Raw genomic sequence first — 22,439 nt, forward strand, 5'->3', positions numbered from 1 at the left:
TAATTTTTTATTTTGATTTTTAGTTCACTTTTTGTCATTTGTTGACTGAGAACTTGATACAGATTGTAAATGTTTTAAAAAATAAGAATGTGGGCTAATTATATATGTAATAATTGTGTAGCTATGTATCAATTAATGCAACTTGTTGACTTTTAAGAGTCAATGCCCCATTTCTAACCACAACACATTTTAAACATGATAAATTAGACTGCATGAAGAGTGTTATATTGTTATATTGTAGTGTTATATTGAGTGTTATATTGTATGTTGTGTTTTTTGTTTTCATACAAAAGTTTTGTTCCTTAACTGCTGTTCTATACATGGTTTGAGCGTGCCAGTATGCTAGTGATCCTGCTGAACTGTGTGACTCTGGGCATGTTCCACCCATGTGAAGACAGTGACTGTGACTCCGAGCGCTGCAAGATCCTGGAGGTGAGTACTGCCACACACACACACACACACACACTAAGAAAAGTAAGTACAGATTTGTGCCTAAAAAAAGAAAGTTTGTTGCTGGGGCTATACCTTATACTGAGGTACAAAAAAAGTACCTTTCAGTGAAAGTCCTTTTTTGTACACATGATTTTTGTGCCAGTAAAGAGTATAAAGATTATAAACATTATCATCAACTAAATATGGCTCAAAAACTTGATGATGCAAAATTGACTGGCTTTCAAATGAAAAATGTGCAATTTAAATATATATATAGTTTATTAGTACAGTCATACAGAATACTGAATGTACCTTTTGTCTGGTTAAATGGTACAAATTTGTACTTATCAGAGGGAACAAATCTGACCCTGTAAAGACCGATATTGTACCTTTGAGGGTACAGTTATGAAGAATGTATCTTTGAGTACAAAAAAGTACTTATATCGTACCTCTGTTTATTAGAGTGTACACAGCATGCTTTAAACTGGTTCTTTTAGGCTACGTTCACATTACGAGCCACATTGCTCAAATCCAATTTTTTGCTCAGATTGAATTTGGCTGTCGGTTCACATTTACAAATGTAAGTGACCTGTATCTGTGTGTAATGTGAACGAATCTGTCTCTGAAACATCTTACGTGCGCACACTGATACGTGTATAAACGTGACCTTCATTACCAACAGCAAAAAAAACGTCATATTTGAGAGACGACTCGTAGCTTTATAAAGGTAAAATGGATGACTTAGCAGATCATATGTGGAGCATCTTTTGCTGGAGTGGAGAGTAAACAGCTGGTCTAAAGTGCATTCTCAGGTCGAGGAGGTGAATAAAGGCCAGGTGGTTTGCTTTTGCTGTTTTTGCAAATATAGTTGCCAGCTGCACCAAGAGAGAGAGAGTGTGGGTACGAGAGAGAAGCATATAGCGCATGTGTAAAAGCTAAAACATGCATGAATTCTGATTTGACAGTTCACATTCATGTTGCAGGAATTTGACACATTTACAAAGCCATGAAAAAAACAGATCTGAACCACATTGAGTAAAAAGTCGGATTTGAGTCACTTCAGCTTGGTAATGTGAACGTAGCCTTAAATAAATGTTGGGAGCTGACTTACACACATAAATACATTTTATGTCCAAAAGTTTGTGGACACCCCTTTTAATAAGTGAATTCGACTACTATTACTGAGACAAGCTGACTAATGCAAAGACATACACAAATGTACATACACACACACACACACACACACACACACACACACACACACACACACACACACACACACACACAGAACTGAGATGTACTGTCAATAGAATGGAATTCTCTGCAGCGGAAAATCCTGAACCTGTTGCCACCATGTCTAATACCAGGTGTGGTTAGTAGTAGGTATAAAGCCCTAAACCTGAGTTGTGGAGCAGTGGAACTGTGTTCTCTGGAATTAGGGTTCTTCATCCAACACTTTTAGGATTAGTTTTGGAGTTGGAGGGAAACAACTATGATGGTGACCATCCAACATTCTGACCTCACTGAAGCTCTTGTGTCTTTCTGTCTAATTGCAATCAAATTTTCACAGCAATCTAAGTCTAAGTTGAAAGTCTACAATAGACAGTAGAGTCAGTTATTCCAACTTTAAAAAAGAAATAAGGAAAAACTCTTCTTAATAATAGCTTTTGATTTATTGCGTTTCTTCTGTGAATCTTTCATTAGATGCTGCTGATATAGATTTTAACTATTTTACTTTTCAGTTAAAGTAATTTTTTTTATAAAGGCATTAAGTTATAAAGGATTATAAAGGAAAGGAAAAAAAATCTTATATTCATAGTATCTTTAACTTTGGCTGATACTGAAAAGAAAATCAACTGGCAGTGCTTTTGAATGAAGAGCTGCTGAGCTGACTCTTATTCATGTGCTGAGCCAACTGATCTGACTCACTCAAATACGCTGGAATTCCCATCACTACAATAACCCACATAACAAAGCTAGCCCTAAATAAAGTTCTATAAAATCAGCACAGGGTTTCACTCCAGGCCTGCAGTCTTCTTCAGCTCATTCCTCATTGGACAAGTGCTTTTATTATTGTTCACGCAGCAGCAGTGTCATCTGCACACAACACTGCGGCCCTCCAGATATCCTGCAGCATGTTTTGTTGAACACACTCCACAAACAAATGTCCAAAACCTTCTGCGGTGATCTCCAGTAATTCAAGACAGCTCCAGTAATCCGCTGGGAAAACACAGCGCTGTTTTATCTTTCACTCGCTGAGAGCAGGGCTCAGCTTAAGGACATGGACTTTGCTTTAAATCTTCTAAATTCCTTTTTGCTTTATACCAAAGACAAGTGTTTTGCCTGAAGGTTAAATGAGAACTGTCTTTCTGTTTGCTCTCTCTCTCTACATCTCTCTATCTAACTCAATCTCTCTGTATCTCAATTTCTTTCTCTCTCTCTCTCTCTGTATGTCTCTCTCTCTCTCTCTCTCTCTCTCTCTCTCTCTCTGTATCTCTCTCTCTCTCTCTCTCTCTCTCTCTCCCTGTATCTCTCTCTGTATCTCTCTCTGTATCTCAAACACACACGCATCTATGTGGATCCCTGAGATAAATGTGCTTAAACTGCAATAAAAAAATCTAACTTAATCACATTCATCACTGTTTGCTAAGAACCTATTTAAAACTGCACAATTTAAATCAATTTTAGCTTTTGAGTAAATTAATTAATAAATATTTACCTGTAATGAACAGACACATGTCACATGTCATAGTTTATTTTCATTAAATTCTAGGTTTAAAAATGTCTTAAATATGTCATTTTGCAAATTTATAGCTTAAATATCTTGCTCTACAATAATGCTAGCACATAAGATGATATTTGACATATTAGATTAAAAGTAACATCCAAATAAAAGATTCCAAATAAAATAAAAAAAGGAATGTTCTTTATTATTTTTAGTATATATCTTTTTATTAATATGATTTGCATTGGCAACTTTTATGATGCATCCCAAAATGGCGAATTAACCATGATGGCTAACAGCTAACTGGTGATGCTAACTGTTTTCTAAGCTAAATAAATGGCTGATGTCGGATAACAGATGGATGACACTGTACTGGTTTGATTAGTAGGTTCTGTTATATGTTATGATATGTGGATTATGGCTATAGTTTACAGCAAGTCTTTAGTTTTTGACCAAAGAACTGTTTTCCGAGATTAATTTACCACAAATTTTGAATTTAAATAAGATGTTAATGTGCTTGTTAGATAAAGTTCTGCTTTTTTATATGATGTTTGTCTGATGTCTGTACGTTACTCTGCTCTTGAGCCGTTTCATTTCCCTCCATCACTTTACAGTAACCGGAATGAATCAAATAATGAATTAACATGGGCCCCAGCATTGAGCTGTGGAGCATAGGAAATGTGTTCTTAGGTATTCTAATGCTCCACCATCCAATACTTCTGAGATGAAGTAGGGATCATACAATACCCTGACCTTATGACCTGGGAGCTGGTTTGGTCCTAGGCCCACCTTAGGTAACAGCTGTATTGAACCCAATTTCAGAACAGTTCGTCTCAAAGTAGGTGAAACGAAAAACCAAGAAAAAATATTAAAAAAAATTAATAAATAAACACTCCACTCCTTACACGAGATCGAACCCGGGTTATCAGAGTCGCATCCCAATACACTATCACTGCCCTGGCTAGTAAATTAAGACACGGCCGGTTAAAAAAAAAAAAAAGTTATAAGGAGACAGGGAACCTGAGAATGAGCGGAAAAACTAAAACAGGCGGAAACTAAAGTCATGTCAGGCGCAACAGGGAGAAAGGGGAGGAATATAAACAAAAGCTGGCCAGAGAAGCATTTTCATTTTATATTTTTATTTATCATTCATTATAGTTACTAGTTAATAACCTCACGGGCCAAATGTTTCATGCTTGTGTATAGGATATTAAAGTAATTTGTTAGTCATGGTAAACTACTCATGCATAGACTTTCCCCCAAGGGTCAACAAATTCAGACTAACTTGCAGCCCCCAGCCTCAACATTCCAACCACTATGGAAGCCCGTATTTCCCCAGTGTCCTCTCTTGTGAAAGCCGATCCATGTTCTGCTTAGTGAAACTAGCTACTAATATTGTTTAACGGTGTAACAACTTCAGCTGTTATAGCCAGCTGAGCGAAAGTTTCATTTGTAAAGCCAGACTTCCAATGGCAAAATGAGGATGACTCAACCGTGGTCATGAGATTGTGTGGGTTAACAGCGATTACCCTCTCTAGCAGCGCTATCATATCACTCTCCCGCTTACCATATGGAAATACCACATCCTCGCTGAAAAAACACGATAAAACCAGCCGGCAGGTAATTCACAGAGACAGCCAATCGGCTCCCATCTCTGTCAGGCAGATACCGGAGTCTGCAGAGCCGGCGGGACTCGGGTTAACCTCAGCATGAGCTGGAGAAAGAATGCCTTTGGTGGAATAATAGAAACCAATGAGATATAATAAAGGCAGTGAGTGTGCAGGACCTCTCTCTCTCTCGCTCTCTCTCCATCTCTCTATCTCACTCTGTCTCTCTCTGTCTTTCTCTCTCTTTTTTCCCTCTCTGCCTCCGCTTCTCTGCCCACACAACAACACATCCTCGTTTATTCCTCTGCTGCTTCTCTCGCTCACTATCTTTCCCTCTGCTGACTCTCTCTTTCTCTCTCTCTCTCTTTCTCTCTCTCTCTCTCTCTCTCTCTCTCTCTCTCTCGCTCACATACACCTACCAGTCTAAACACAGCACTAATGCTGCTCTGAATACCAGAGGAATCAGTCTGTTTATGCTTATATGGGTTTTCCTCATTCAGTATCATTCAATGAATGATAGCAACTTTGACAGAATCCTGTGCAGCTTTGCATGAATGTGTGTGTGTGTGTGTGTGTGTGTGTGTGTATATAAGTAGGGCAGAGTTGCTGGGTCAGATATGCATGGGAAGCATATTCAGACTCCGGAATAGTCTTTATAATAATAAAATATATATTTTTAGAGATATAACGATACACTCTACCCACAATATGATTTGATTCACAAAACTAGGTTCAGAATTCACTGTTCGCATGTATTTCACACATAATTAAAATAAAGAAAAACAAGCATTGTGTCAGTGTTGTTGAGTCTACTTGGGTCTATAGTAATTAAAGTAGAGTGACACAGTGGAAGGAGTGTCAGATATGGCATGACTGTGCTGTTGTGGGTTGGTTGCAGTTGCACTAAGTTTCATCATTCTGACAAACATGTATTATTAAGTCCATACATGCCAAAACCTTGTACCAGCATGCCAAGTATAGTAGACTCTGGACTAGTTTACTGTTTGCATGGACAATTTCAGCCAGATACTAAAGGTCATTATCATTATTAGCCCATTATTACTGCACATGCATCTTGTCATTGTTGTTCTTCTCCACCAGTCTTACACATTGCTTTTGAATAATTTTATGCCACTCCTTGTGCAAAAATTCAAGCAGTTCAGCCTGTTTTGATGGTTTGTGATCATCAATCTTCCTCTTGATTATATTCCAGAGGATTTCAATTTGGTAAGATCAAAGAAACTAATCTTTTATAAATGGTCTCTTATTTTTTTCTAGAGCTGTATGAGCACCTCTGCTATCTTCTGTATGCTCCCTTTAGTTTTTGCAGGAAAACATGGCTAACAGACACCGTTTAGGTCACCGCCAGTCACGCAGAATGTCTAGGCTTGTTTTGCTCAGACTGGAATGCTGATCTGTAGACTCAAGAGCAGTAGGATCCAGTGTGTTTACATCAACTCTAAGTAGTTTCTAGAATTTAAAGACTGTTACTTGTAGGACATTTTGCAGTATTTACAATTTAAATGTACCACCCTCCTCATAGTTAACTCAGTTTAAATGCTAAGAACGTGCTGTATAAACTGTCTGAGGTGTCCGGTGATCTCCACTGTCAATGAACTTGATGAATTCCAGTCATTCAGATCCTAGACCAGTGCTTACAAAATTCCATCAGTCTGTGCACTTTCCAACCTGTTGCTCTTTTCCTTATGATTTCTCAGGAAAGTAAAAAATATAGGTTAAAAAGTTCAATAAATAGACCAATATTGGCCAAAATTGGCTCATGTTACGGTCTTCTGAAAGAAAGAAAGAAAGAGGGAGGGAGGGAGGGAAAGAAGCGATGTTGGTCTTAATTGCACTGACTGCAAGTATGAGGTGTTATCATCCATCACCACAGCTCGCTGTCACCAGAAGATAGACACACAGCTCTTAATGTGTGTATTAACATAACTGATTGAATTAACTGGTGGGACTCCTTCCATTTCTTTCTCTCTTTCTTTCTTGCTTGCTTTCTCTCTCTCTCTCTATCCTGTGAGAACATGGGCAGATATCTCTGAATGAGTCTTGTATGCATGGGTTGAGCTGGGTATGTGCTCTGCAGTGTGATCTTCCCCAGTCTCTAAGGGAAGTGGAGCTGAGTTTTTCTTATCTTTTTCCCCAGGTGCTAGAAGCACATGTCTGTCTTTTGTGCTGTTTCTGTTCAGGGAAATCCCTTTCTTCCTTTGAAGAATTTAATCTTCCAATTTAAGTTACTGAATGGGAAGTTCTGCTTGTTCTCTGCAATATTGCTCTGTGATATTATGTTCTCTTATGTGTACATTTGATTACTCTTGCTTAGATTATATTTTTCTTACCAATTACACTTCAATTACACTGAATTTTATAACCATGTCGCAGTTAAAAGTTCCTTCTTATGACTCTTGCATGAAGATTAGAACTATATCTATGCAAGCAACACTGCACAGTGAAATAGTTTACCCGTTTTTTTGACTCTAAGATAAACTTTTCTGAAGATTTACTTGTTTTACCGGCACATTAGTAGTTCTCTGTGAGAGGTTCCTGGTCTTTCCAGTCTTGAGCTGACCTCCACATTTGCCCTGAATTGCTATTTGTTAATGACAGTTCATCCTGCAGAAACTGTAGTCTGAGCTACAAAGTTACAAAGTTACTGTGCAACAGGATTTGCAGTATGGTGTGTTTTATTTTAAATAAGCTATTGAGGCTATGCTTACTACTTCTTAATAAAAAGACAAAACAACTTTCTATAGTTTAGGTATTGACATATTAAAAAAGAGGCATATTCTGCGTAAAAAAAAATATTGATACTAATCAGCGTACATTTAATGCTTACAAACTTCAATTATTCCTTTCATTTCTTGGTTTTCATTACATTTTATGGTTATGATTTTTCTGTGTGAAGATGTGGTGGGCAGCAAAAACTTTAAAGTACAGAAATTCAATTCATTAATCAACTAAATGAGGTGACCCCTACTGGCCTGGAGGTGATGCTGTAGAATAGGATTTACATTTTGGTCTATATTTCCAGGACCATGAGTTATGCTGCAGGAGTCTTTGTTCCCTAGATTCCTTGGAATATGCCAGTCGAAAATGCCTCAAGGGCCTTGCACTTGGATTTCGAATTCTGAGCCAATTTGCATTATATGCAAAACCGACTTTTGCGAACTAGTGCACAGCTATTCATTCTCTCTGCATCAAAGTGTGCTCACTGAATGAGAACTGACTATAGGATTTGGCAGAGACACGTTTAGAAGTTTGCAGATTAGCTTAATTGTGTTAATTGTCCAAATTGTACTAATCAAGTGTTCCGGAGTGTGGATAATTTATCCTAAACAGCTGCTACTCAGGAGCTTTTGCTCCTGTCTTTAAACTTATTTTGTCTTTGCCCTGTTTGTTTAATCAAGTTGGAGTCCTAATGTCAGAACATGATGAATGGACCAATAGAAATGTTGGAATACAAATAAAAAAGTATTCTTGGTCTCCCACTACCACCTTATAATACCTGTCTCTAATAACTGTTTAGTTACACGTTCAAAATCCTTATAATAATGGTGGAGTATGCATTGTTATAGATTAATTACAGTTAGATTATGCAATTACATGTGTATAAAGGTCAGTGTGTCCATCACAGCTACACACAATATTATAAAAAAAAGCATACACACACATTATACCCTGTTCAATGTATTGTTAATGTTTAACTACATAGTAACTAGTGGCTTATATATTATACCACAGTTAGTTCCGGCCCTGCAATATGATTGGCTGAGTGGTGATCTATGAGTGCTGTTATCAGCTGGTAATGCACTGGAACCGAAGCTCTCCATGTATTACTCCGCCACATACAGATAACTTAGCAATGATGCAGCGCTTACAAGCCAAACAGAGCAGCAAACTTGCAGAGTTTTTATAACCAAAATCAGATCATCTTTTCTCATTCTCTTTAACTCGAAATCTTTCAGTAAACATCAATAATGTTAACATCAAAAATGTGGTACAGTTAAGCAATAATACACTCAAGGTTTGTGCTATAACGTGTAATATTGGCACTTGTGCCGCAGAACAGCACAGCAGTGCCAATATTACACGTTATGGCGCGAACCTCCTGTAAAGTTTGCATTTTGAAAAGTTTACAAGGCTTTTGTCTTACTGCACAATTTGCTTTGTGATAAGTACCCAATTTTTCAATGTTTTTTATTTTTTATTTTTACTTTTTTTCTACATCAAAATTGAGATGACATAGGCTTTGCCTTTCAATTTAAATGTTTATAGTTCATAAAAAGACATGAAATACGTGATATGTGCTTCGCACCCTCCTATTAGCCTTTACTAAACTATTGTGGACTTACTATAACATTAATAGAAAATTGATGCTTGGGCCCAATAATTGCCACTTTAGGATTTTTCATTTTCCTTTTTGATTCTCAATGATTTAATGCTCTCCAGTGGTGGAATGTTAGCATTTACTCACATGCGATGTGAGCACTGATCTGTTAGAAGTTCTGTACGTTCATCTGCTTTACACACAATGACGCATCATCTGCATAGCAACTGCTCTGTATACACATGTGATGAAAGACACTGTCGGTGGATGGAAATGCTGCTGAGAAAAGAGACAGAGAGAGAGAGAGAGAGAGAGAGAGAGAGAGAGAGAGAGAAGGAGAGAGAGAGTGGTGACCATATGTTTCTCCACCCTGGTGTGTCTGCATGAGGCACGCGTGTAAATTCGGATATGTGTGTGTGTGTATATGCATGTATGTGTGTGTGTGTGTGTGTGTGTGTACTGTATGTATGCAGCAGAGAGAGGGTATCACTCGCACTGGAATAACCTTCTCCACCAAGCAAAGGCGAAATCCTATCAAATGCATTGCGTAGGCAATAAACGTCTAAGCTGCTCGGACAACAAAGGGGACACCATGAGAAGATTTATTCGGTGCCAAAAAGATCACAGTGCACAGATGAACTCCCTCGCCTTCAGTCACACCACATGCTACTCTCCCCACCAACTCCGGCTATTTTTAAACGCTCGGCACAAGATATGAACAAGAGGGATGACAAGTCTTTAATAGAAATTGCTGGATGAGATGGCGGGGAGAGAAAAAAAGGAAGAGAAGGAGGCAGGAATCTTGAAAGAGATAGATGAAACAATGCCATCTGAGAGAGGACGGGAAGGAAAGCGGTAGAGGAAGAGATGCAAAGAAGGAGCGAGTGAGAGAGAGAGAGAGACAGATACATAGGAGAATAGGAGATCATTAAGCATGCTGGCAGGCTGTGTGTGTGGAGATTCTTGAGCTGTGCTGTGTTGAGGGGATCCCCCAGTCTGCGCTGTTTATCTTTAGAGAACTGCTGAACCATGGAAGGTCCGTAGAGGCGCGCACACACTTGTGTACACACAGTTAAGCAGACCAAACACCATACAAGGCTAAGAAAAACTTGTTTTTCCTAAAAAAAAGAAGAAAAAAAAACTCTAAGAAAAGTCTTTTGAAGAAGCTTTTTAAGGATTGCTCTTCTTTTTAGCTTTTTATTATTTAAAAAAAAAACATTTTTTATCATCATCATATTTACTCTCATAAATAATATATAAAAGGCTATCTCTTGTTTTATCTCCTGATCTCCTGTGTTATGCTGTGTTTTGCATGCAGTTTGAAACATACCATCAGAATGCGATTGCTTAGAAGGAAACTAAAGGGAGTGGTTGAAACTCTTTGGGCTGGAGTTCAGGTGCCCGGCCCTCTTTAAAAAGGTGGAGGCAACAAGGAGAAAAAAAATGTAGAAAGTTGGGATGGGGTGGAGGAGGGGTGTGAATACTTGTAATAGACTTATAAAAGTATTTATTAGGGGTGTAACGGTATGTGTAATCTTTACAAACCTTCATGGTTCGGTTCGCGCAAACACACACGCAGAATACACGGTACAGTCTACAGGAGACTTGTGGAACCAGTGAACGCGGAAAGTGTAGCTGTAGCACTGTTACTATTAGCAAATCGATTCTGACTTAGCCTATAGCCTGCTCTGAAATTTAGCTGCACCTGAGAGTTCATGCAGGGTCTGGCGCTCGTACTGTCTCTCTCTCACTCGCTCATTCGCACTCTCTCTCTCTTTCTCTCGCTGTCTGTCTCTCTCTCTTGCTTGCTTGTGCTCTCTCTCTCTCTCTCTCTCTCTCCCATTTTTAAGTGATTAAAACCACTAATATAATTTAATTTTAACAATCTAATACTGCTATTTCTTAAAAAGAACATCCAATAATATGGTTAGAAAAAATATTTGTAGTTTAAGCAGTTAAAGTAATGCTGTTGTTTTTGTTCTTAATAAAGCACCACAATCAGGCTCATTGTTTGTTTGTTCCAGCAAGATCCAAAAGATGGATCCTCTCATGATGACAGTAGGAGAGAACCCTGGTTTCAAGCATTTAATAAAAGTGCTTAAGCCCAGTTTAAACATTCCATCCCAAAATACAAAACATGGTTATAATGAAGATTCATTGTTATTATAAAGTTAATAAAGGTGAGGCTATACAGAATGCCCGCCTCTTTATTATTTTTTTTTTACCAACCAGACCGAAAACAAACCGAACCGTGGGATTTATACCGAGGTGTGAACCCAACCGTGAATTTTCTGTACCGTTACACCCCTAGTATTTATAGAATATTAGATTAGAAGTATGGCTTACACAAACCTTTGTGAACTCATAACACCATGTATATCCTGTCTGATATCCTGTCTGTTCAGTATTCCTCATTCCTTCAGCTTTTTTGCTATAATGAAGGTGAGATTCTTGGTTTTGATTCAGTAATCTCTAGGGACTGGCATAAGAGCTTAAAACTACATTAATTCTCAACATTAAGCTGTTCTTATCTAAAGATGAGTCGAATCTTTGAATATTAAATTAAAAGATGCCACAGAGTGTGGACTATCTTTAAGTTAGAGGTTCTTATCTGTTGTTTCAAAGATAAGGAGTTTGTAATTTCTGGAGTTTATAATTTCTTTGGTTTTGTCCATAGAAAGTAAAGAGAGGCTGCACCCGCAGCCCACTTCTACTGCTACTAAAGACTGGTGCACACCAGAGCAGAAGCTTTATGCTGTATTTAATGTTGTGCCCCCATACAGACACAAGAAGTGCTCCTGGTCTGGGTTCAATACAGTAAAGTAATAGTAAGATGTCAGGATGAGTCTATGGATTGTCTATGGAGTGTTGGTTTGTAGTAACCCATCACCATAAAGTCCTGAATTTTTTGTGTTTGTAAAAGTATGAACTCTATGGTGGTAAGGTAATTTTTTGTCCCGTCCGGACGCACATCTCTGAGTTTCTTCACCTCGAGTTTAATAAAAAAGCTATTTGTCCACTGCCATGCACTTAATTACACGTAATTAAGTAATTACACTTTGGCCGTGCGTTTTCACAGAGATCCATGTAAACACAACAGAGAGTGGAAATAGAGGAGCTACTGAACGCAATGTCAGATGACCAAGAAAACTCACTTTTCCTCTTGTTTTTTGAATTGCAGTCCAGCTGCAGGAGTTTTATCACTAAGTAGAAGTGTAAAATATTTTACACAGATGTCCCCCTGAGAAACTAATCCTGTCCAGTGAGGGCTTAATTGTGTTTTGTGTCCAACTTGCCTTTATGAGCATTTATGTTTGAGAGTTTGGGTGACTGGCTGATGGCCACATATTAAAGATGCAGACGGCAAATATACAATATGTTAACCAGAGTATGTGCCTGCCCACCAAATCCAGTTGTTATGTTTCCACTTCTTTCTACATAAGAATACATTGGGAGCTCATGGGAAAAAACATATTTTCTAAATTTCATTTTTTAACATAGTGGTCCTACTAGAATAGACCCAATCCTCCTGAGGGTGTTTTCACACAAGCACTGTTTAATCCAGTTAAAAAGCACTTCGTTTTTCCAGATGTAAAAACAGTCATTTCACTCAGGTGATGACCAAACAACCACCTCGATGTCCCAACCCAAACAAACTGTGGAGCAGTTTGTGCTGAAAACTTGATCTGACCTTGATCCGACACAACTAACAAATAGACTCAGGTTTAAGCTAAATGGCTGTTCAGGTGCAGGTTAATCTGATGTGTTACCCAAATAAATACTACAGGTATTATCTCCATAATAAATTGCTCTGACTCTAATGTGCTAATCCTGAATATAGGACCTTTTTTCTGTATTTACATCTCTAACCCACATTTTGAAGTTTCCTTGTTTGAACCCAATCCAAACCAAACCAAGCGGGGGGAAACACTCCAAGTTAACACACTTGTTAGCTAATTAGGACCAGAGAAATAATGTACGTAATGTAAAAAAAAAAAAAAAAAAAAAACCCTAAGAATTAATCTCTAAAACAATTTGAGATCTTTTCAACCTTGTTTTTTTTGAGGGGGGGATTAATAATTTATTTTTATATAAAGGTTCAGTTTGTAGCTCCACAATAGAAGATGACGGATTGTTAACAGTATTGCTTTTAACTTTGGCTGTGCTGTAAATGTGAATGTGGGAGCTGTGGGATTTCATGTGGTGTTGATGGGTGTGGTGGTCCAAAGTTGTTCATAAGTAATGAAAAAAAAAAAAGGCCTTTCTTGTCTATAGTGGCTTGTGTGCGTGTGCTCCCTATTTCATTCTTTATTGTCTACTGACACACCATGTGGGCCGCCATATGACCAGCGCTGGTGTTCCCGAGCCAAACATGGAAATATTACTTACAATTTATGGCCTTTTCATTTGATTCAAAAGCACTGTGGTCCCAAAGCATTCATGTTAAATGACTTGTCACAGTTTGGTGCCAGAACGGGCCTCTTGACAGTATTCCCTATAGAGAAACTGTGCAAGAGCATTAACTCTGAATGACAAAAGCGCCGGTCCGCAGTGAGTGAAGGCGCTAGAGTGGCCAACACTTTACTGCTGGAGTAGAGATGACGCAGAGCTTGTGACAGTGTGCTTATCCGCTGCAACTTAATTAATATTCCCTGCATAGCGAAAACGTCCTGGCTGGAGGGATTCCCTTGCTTAAGAGTCTTCACCGCTAATGCTCCAGCTGGCTCAGAAAGCCCAGGTGCATTTCCCATGCGACCACAATTACCCTTGAGGGAAATGAAGGGGTCACTGAGGCCAGACCAGCCCCAGTGCCTCCGCCTATTTCACGAGTGATTAACATGTGCACCAGCTGCCTGCACTCTTTCATCTTTGACCAAGTGAAGTGCAGGAGTGCAGTTAACCAGACTGTATTAATAGTTAATACGGTAAAAGGAAGTAGTCTGCAGTAGGGCTGTGCCTGATCGTATCATACAGAATAATATCGCCGTCATATTTTAAATAATGAAAAATAAATCCATATTGTGATTATGGTGGTATTCTGTTTTGAAAGTACTATTTAATTAATTTAACCCTTTAACAGACATAAAAATAATAGAAAATATTCAAGTAAATCTGCAACTGTTAAAATATATTGAATAAAATCATAAAATTGGCTCTTTCCTGAACTTCATTTTAAAATCAGGATTTTCCTGAATACAAATCAAACAATTTATGTCCTCCAAACCTTTCGTTTCGTTATGTTTGTCTAGTTTTTATGTCTATTTTCAAACCTGCAGAATTTGGGTTGATTGCTGTTACTGATCTGAAATCATTAAGTGGGGTAGAGCTTCTACAAGTGTCCTGTAGGAGATTTCAAAGCCCTTAGATTTTTTAGAATATAATGAGTTATTTCACTGCAGTAAAAAGGGTTTTGTATCACCTACACCTGTAGCATGTATACAGGTCAAAACATGTTAATAGGTTAATCTTTAGGGGTATTTTTTTGTGCAATTGTTTATATTTGCAGTTCCTATTAGTGCTGTCAACTTCAATGCATTGATGGCTCTGGTCTCCGCCTACTGAAGGCAGAGACATTTGCTCCGCCTCTCGTCATGTCTGATTGGTGGTTTAATATGTTAGTTATCTGCCTCTTACCTGTAATTTGTGGATTTCGTCTATGAAACTGACCAATAGACACTTTTCATCACAGAGCTCCACAGAGCTGCTGGAGTCTCTGCTGGGCTTTTGGGAAGCAGCTGTAAGACCTGAGGGGTTTTGATTCACATGATGAAGAAAATACAGAAATTTAAAGGATCTATTTCACAATAATTACTCTCTCTCACACACACAAAATATGAGCAGGGGAGTAACATCATTAAAGTTTTTAATCATGAGTTTAATTGTGATTAATCATATTATTATTGACAACACTGATATAACTGATATAATAATTTTAATTGTGTCAATCTGAAGTTAATTATTTTATTTACATTAAATATCCTCTATTAAAATCTCAGGTCTTAAGAAGAAAAAGTACACATTTATTGTGATTTATCACAGAATATTGTTGTGATTAATTCAATAATGGTTTAAATTGACTGACACTAGGAAAGCACGAAAATATCGGAAATTATATCGGTATCAGTGATATATGAAACCAAAACTTGCTGACATATTTATTGTATTCTGGAACAGGACCAATCGATGCTGGCTGCACCACTACAGAGGCAGTGTTACTTTAAAATCCATTGATTTAAGCTATTTTTATTTATTTTTATTATACATCTATTGTTTTATTTAACATGTTAACTATAAAAAGAGTATTTAAAGCTGTGAGCAGTCCATGTGAGGACCAGTTAGCTAAGTGAGTGTAAAAACAAATGTCTCACAAAAAATATTTTATTGTTGCTTTTATTGTAAGGCAAATAAATGTTACATTTTGTTGTACTGAGGTGTAATATTGAATATCGACCCAGAATTCTCACATCAGTGAATCTCTAATTGACACCACAAGTTTATATGCATTAAGTAATATCCACATGTTTTGTCATAACAGATCATTTTTATGTTAAATTATTTACTTATTAACATTTTTGTTGTTTTATACAAATTCTGAGTCTGGTAATGCACTGTTGTTTACAAAACAGATAAAACAGATCTTTTAGTTTCTGCTGAATGTTATTTTTTAAAACTGTGAAGCATGTACATTATAGCACTGTTATTTTGTAACAGTAGTGTATCCTTCTAAAATGAATACAATGTTCTTCCGCATTTTGTCATATTGCCAAGAATATCATTACTTCAAAAATAGACTAAAATATTGTGATGTTATTTAATAGTCTGTAGTATATTATGTTCATAATCCTGCACTAAATCATACAGCAGAATACAGACATTCAGCTCTGAGATAGAAAATAAATATCTAATGATGGAGGGGGATAAACAGAAAAAATCTTTTTTTTTTTCATCCATTGATTAAATTCTAAATGAAAGTACAGGATGTACTGTGCTTATTTTATGCCATTCTTATCATTCATAATAGATCCCCCTTCCCTTTCATTTTCTCTATTTAGACTTCAAAAATATCCCGTTTTTATTAGAGGCCCTTTTGAACATCTCTGATTAAGTTAGCGTAGCGGCGGCTATTGTCCAACCATATTGTATTGTTCATTTGCTTCACACATCATTACAAACAAGTGTTTTGTGAATAATAGAATGATGATGTTTTTTTTTTTCAACACTGTGTCCAAACTGTGCCTCGACTGCATCTTTCATCTACATATGGAATACAAAATAAAGGGAAAATAAATTGGCACCGGGAGCAAATATGCCAGCGCAGAATGCAAAGTAAACTTAATAATTTCTGCTATAAACTCACTTTTTCACTTAATTGGTTGGTTTTGCATTAATTAATCATTACACTCTGTGCTTACATGCGGATCTTTTACACTGTGTTCCTCGAAAAACTCGGGTTTATCATAAATAAATAAGGCATTTCCTGCAGAGAACATTGTGAACTCTGCATTTGGGGCATCACAGAAGGGCCTGGCTCAGGATTTGCACAGAAAATACATGAGTCGGCTGTTTGAGTCAACTTAGAATCAGCTTATAGATACACACACCCACCCACACACACACAATCCACCCCCAACACACACACACACACACACACACAATCACACGCTCTATACTGTGAAGATGTTTTTTACATGGGAAAATGTTTCTTCAGTCTCCATATGACAAAAGGAGATGTATTATATTTTAAGTAGTTCTGTATTGTTTGTCCAATCAACAATTTAGACAGCATCAGAGAGTCTGTTTGTCGGGCTCCGAGTGGTCCAGCAGAGATCGCTGGTTCGAATCCTGTTCATGTAGCTTGCCGTCGGCTACCGGAGCCCTGAGAGAGAGCACAGGGGCCTTGCCCTCGCTGGGTGGGTAGATGGCGCTCTCTCCCCACATCACTAAAGTGTGATGTTGATCAGCACAAGGCATCTGTGAGCCTACTTAGCACTGTGATGCTACTTAGTAATGCTGCATCACCAGCTGTTTAAAAAAAAAGACGGGGAGTCTGACTTCACATGTGGAGTCATGTGCTAGTCTTCACCCTCCTGGTGTTGGAGTATTATAAGTGATAGGGGTCCTAATGAGTGGGTTGGGTAATTGGCCGTGTAAATTGGGGAGAAAATGTCTGTCTGTCTGTTCTTCAGGGTTGAAGTTTCATTTAACCCTCTGCTTTTCTCATTGCAGGACTTTGACGACTTCATCTTTGCCTTTTTCGCTATTGAGATGGTGATTAAGATGGTGGCACTGGGCATCTTTGGCAAAAAGTGTTACCTTGGAGATACCTGGAACCGGCTAGACTTCTTCATTGTGTTGGCTGGGTGAGTGAGGACAGACTCGACTAACTGACACTTTCTTAAAGCTCATTATTTGAGGTGATAATATCACCACTCTCAACTCACAACTTTCATTCTCAGTTAAAATTCATTGTTGAAATGTAATTATGGTATATATTACAGTATTTAGCACAGTTTGAAGATTTGACTACACAGTACTATCTATGTTGTTTACAGAAACTCTATGAACTGATTGCTTAGTTTAACTTATTTTACTCATATTTACTTCTGCCTGATCCACAGCACAGGGTTTACAATTATATCTGTAATGAAGTAGAGAACCTCTGTATTCATCAGCATTAAGAGACTATGTGTGTATTTTACTTACTAGTGTCCAGGCATGCTTATTCTATAGTGATACAAGAGTAACAGTATTAACTCGTTTCTCACGTGGGGTGCGCTTTAACTGATGTTGAAAAGGTGAGAAAACCTCACACCAAAAGGCATTTGTCTGAATAACTGATTTGTTATTCATCAAACACCCCACACTACACAATCTGCTCTGAACGAAACACCACACACTTTTTCAGATTATACACGCCCAGCCGACACCTCTGATCCTCAAAATCTTGCAGGAGTTTCTCACAAGATGTTGTATCACAAGATCAGGTGGGAAACTGGATGTAAAAAAAAAAACATGCCAGACGAAGAACCAAACATTGGAAAGCGTAAGCTTTGTCCAGGGATATTCAGATATTTTCATACAGCTTTTTATTATTCAACCACAATGTGTTTAATTTTTTTTAAAACAGCCCATATATTAACACTTATATATTAGCACACAATAGCTGCATTCATTCATGTTGGTCACACATATGGAGCAATCTAGCAAGGCTACAAGGTGAGGTCAATTGAAAGGCCCAAATTATACAATGTTTGTGTAAAACCTGTGTGCATTTAGCATTTTAATTTTTCCTGTTATGATGTAAATGTTCAGTGTCCTATGGGTAACTGATACAGCTGTATGTCTTGAATATATTTAAAGTTTACGTCACTTTTTGGAACTGACTTCTACAATGTAATGGCCAAGAAATGTGCCCTATGATTAATTAGGACCTCCAGAATTCAGTTTTAAAATGTTCTGCTATACGGTAAGAAGACAGGGTTGCACTTAATTATATCACAGTTAGTTCAGACTCTGCAATATGATTGGTTGAGAGGGGCTTTGTGAGTGCCGCTATCAGCCAGTAATGCACTGTAAATGAAGCTCTCCATGTATTACTCCACCACATACAGGTAACCTAGCAACGATGCAGCGCTTACAAGCCAAACAGCACAGCTACAAACAGAGCAGCAGTGGAACTATTTTAACTCGTGGAGTGTTTAGAACCAAACCGATCGTATTTTATTGTTTTCTTTAACTCAGAACCATTCAGTAAACTGCAATAATAGAACTGTGGTATAATCACAGTAATAGACTCGTGTATTATTGCTTGAGTAAGTCAATTCAGAGCTTCTGCATGGTTAGCTCAATGAAGGCAGCCTGAGACACCTGACCTGGGAAAAGGGTGTGGGTGTACCACTGAGTAGTTGAGTCTGACTCGACAGGTCTTTACTGTCTGCTGACTTACTGGCTGTAAATTTAACAACAACATAACTAATCATAACATCTTTTTTTATTTTCAATTCTATCAGATGTATGGAATTTAAACTGCAGGGTCCATGTTTTGTAGAGTCATTGATCACAAACAAAAGTTTGTATCTCACTTTTTTAGTATTTCTCTGTGGCATTACACACATTTATTTGGAGGTATTGTATGGTTCTAGTCTGTCAGTTTATGTTGTCCAAATTCTTATTTGTCAGCGTGTGCCCAAATTTTTGCAGTCCAAAACTTTAAAAAAGTATAGTAATTGTTTGGACACTTGTAAATGAACAATTGATCATTTATTGACTGCTGTGTAATTGAAAAATGGAAAATAGGCTGGCAGTAAATGCCAAATCAACCTGCATTCTCCAGCTTTCTGAGCTCATAATTGTTTTATTAGGTGTAAAAAAAATGTTTGCATCTTTTTAAACTGTCTTCAGTGTCTTATTTAAGCCAGTTTTCATGGAAGCCATGCACTTTTTATATCTATAATTTGTTCTTTAATCTTAGATTTTAATATAGAAACATATGATAATAAACGTGACAATGTACTCTGTGTGTGAAACAGTCACAGCAGTCACATTTATAAACATAGACTTCCAACTATCGGTTATCTTTTCATTGCACAAATGAGCCAAACCAGCTTGAGCACATTTGTCCGTTTTCATTGCCTGAGCTTCATCTGCCCCAATCTACAGACCTGATGCTCTGTGCTGCCAATCAGTGCTGGCAGAGTGAGACTCTTGCATGTATCGCTGAGAGATGCATAGGATTATGTTTAGAGATGGAAATTACCCCAACATATGGAGCATATGGAAGGATATCCAGGAGCCATCAGCCAAAGTGTGTACACGAGAGGAGCGTGCAGGAATGACAGGATGCTGGCATGTTCTCCTGGCATGCTGGCAAAACCAGTTTCTCCACGGCTGTTTTGATAGCACTCCAGATGACATACTTACTGTCCGCGCAGCTTTGGGTGAGCGATGATAGGCTGTATCGTATTATGCTTAGTCAGATTTCTCCACAGATAGCATAAGTAGTGCTATCATGTTTATGGATGATTTTGTAAGGTTAAGCTGAAAAGTTACTTTTTTGGGGGGAAAATATGCTAAGATTTGCGATGTTTATATACCATATACTGTATGGGTAACACTTTACAATAAGGCTACAATTATTAAAAGTACTGTCTCAACTAATCATTCTTTGATATTAGTTAAGATGTTATTAATCATTGCAATTTTTAACTCTTGATGTCTTAATTCACAATTATTTACAGCATTCTTAAACATGAACATTTTCAGTAGTAATGGTTAATAATGTCTTAACTAGTGAAAATTAATAATTAGGTAATATGTTCCCCGTACCATGACCATTTAATAATATTTATTACTGTTGTTTGTACTGTTTTACCCGTGTTATCAACATACAATGAATGCATTTTAATAAAAAAAAACCCATCAAAAATCAGAACAGATCAGATCAGACATTTTACAAAGGACTTCAGTAAAATAGCATTTCTCCATCTTACTTTAATCCGATTGGCTGCACCAAATGACCAATTTTGATCACTCATAGTCACCTAGGGTTATGTTAACTTTCCATTAAAACTTTTTACAGCAACCTGACTTTATTCTCAACCAAAACCAAACCCTAAAACCTAAACACTTTAACCCAAAACCTAAACCTAATGCTGACTTCAACCTAAAACCTAAAACCAACCTTAACTTCAATCCAACACCCAACCCTATAGCATTCACTCTGACTTAAAACCTAAACCTAACACTTACTTTACCCTAAAACCTAAACCTAACGCTCACTTTAACCTAAAACCAACCTTAACTTCAACCCAACACCCAACCCTAGCATTCACTCTAACTTAAAGCCTATACCTAACTCTCACTTTAACCTTGACCTCAACCCCAAACATAACATTTAATTCAGGCTAAACCTCAACACCCAAAACCTAAACCTAACACTATTTCTAACCATATTCTTAAATTCAACCCCAAGGACCTAAACCTTTCACTGTTTCTAAACCCACCCCTAACCTCAACTCTAGAAACCTAAACCTGACATTTGTTCTAATCCTAGCCTAAACCGCAACCCCAAAAACCTAAACCTAACTCTTATTCTAACTCAAAACTTTACCCTAACATTAAGTCTAACCCTAGTCTAAACCCCAGCCCAAAAATCTAAGTAGATCACTCTCTCTAATCTAATTTTAACATCAACCCAAAGTTAAAACTCACTTGTAATTGTAAAACCTGAACTTTAGACTAGCGTTATAATCCAAATTCTATATTTAACACTCACCCTACCTCTCTTACTGTAACTTTAACCTTAGCCCAGAATCTGAAAATAATATTTATTCAAATCCAAAACCTAATAATCAGACTAATTCAAAGTTTAAATCTTAACTTGATTTCAAAATTCCAAATTTAGTTTTGTAGCTCTGTAGTTTTGGTCCTAAAATCAGGTTGTTTTCTAATAATTTGAGTATTTGAGTTTTAATTGTCTAAAAATATAAGTGTTTGTATGAATGTATGTGCTTTTGCTTAGGGTTATATTAAGATACACAGTACATATATCACTATTAAGAGAATGATTTTACCTCAGTGAATAAACAGTTGAAATATTAGATGTATTAATTATGTAATGTAAGCAGCAGTATATCACCCAGGCTTCAGCTTGTATATTTCTGTCAGTTGGCTGGACAGTGTTAAGTAAAGCACTTCATGCCTGTGTGAGGAGAGCTCCTCTGTTTGACACCATTAAGCCCAGTCTGATGTATCAGAGCTTCCTGTGTTCTGCTGAGCCAGGCTGCTGATAGAGCGCTGAACGTTTGGTATGCATGCTTAGAATCTTATGTCTGTGTGTGGTTCAGTTGGAGAGACGTTTAGAGCGCCTCTTAATCTTTAAAAATCCTCGGAGAATCCAACGCTAACCAGCAAAGGTATCGGCCTCAGACACCCCCAGCTGCTTGGCAACGAGTGCAGACTCATTTCAGCTTCCAGCCAAGCCGATTTACCCTTTCGCTCCTCCACAATGCCTTTATTCACACTTAGGAGCTCCGGTTGATTGGCCCGAGTTCACAGAGGCACGGGCGTTCTTCGCGCATTGGAAATGTTTCAACAGTGGAAAGTTCATTTCAAGTCAAACCAACTATAAAGCGAAAGACTTCAGCACAATCATGCTCTCGCTCATCAGGCCAATGAAGAGCTCCTCTGCGTTTAGAATTTGTAATTGTTTATTGCGCACGCCGTTCTCACCTTGGGAGAGGTGAGATTGTTTGGGGACGGAAAATAAAATGAATTTGCATAATGCGCTGCCAAATAAATTAACTTTGACATTAGAGGCAGTCTGTTAATATTTCAG

At 37.6% G+C, this 22,439-nt stretch overlaps 1 protein-coding gene across 8 annotated transcripts in view; it reads left to right on the forward strand.

Annotated features, from left to right (window-relative positions):
- The first annotated feature begins 289 nt into the window (after positions 1–289).
- cacna1g (calcium channel, voltage-dependent, T type, alpha 1G subunit) overlaps positions 290–22,439 on the forward strand; it is a 192,430-nt gene continuing 170,280 nt past the window's right edge. For 6 of the 8 annotated variants that reach the window (XM_049464279.1, XM_049464278.1, XM_049464282.1 and 3 more), the window contains exons 1-2: positions 291–432; positions 17,330–17,463. In XM_049464279.1, coding sequence (XP_049320236.1) covers positions 340–432; positions 17,330–17,463 — 227 coding nt within the window. In that variant the 5' untranslated portion in view covers positions 291–339. Of the gene's footprint in view, positions 433–17,329; positions 17,464–22,439 lie in introns of all 8 variants that reach the window. The other 2 variants (XM_049464284.1, XM_049464285.1) reach the window with 1 other exon arrangement.

This window comes from Astyanax mexicanus, chromosome 15, assembly GCF_023375975.1.
Source record: "Astyanax mexicanus isolate ESR-SI-001 chromosome 15, AstMex3_surface, whole genome shotgun sequence".
Taxonomy (NCBI): Eukaryota; Metazoa; Chordata; class Actinopteri; order Characiformes; family Acestrorhamphidae; genus Astyanax; species Astyanax mexicanus.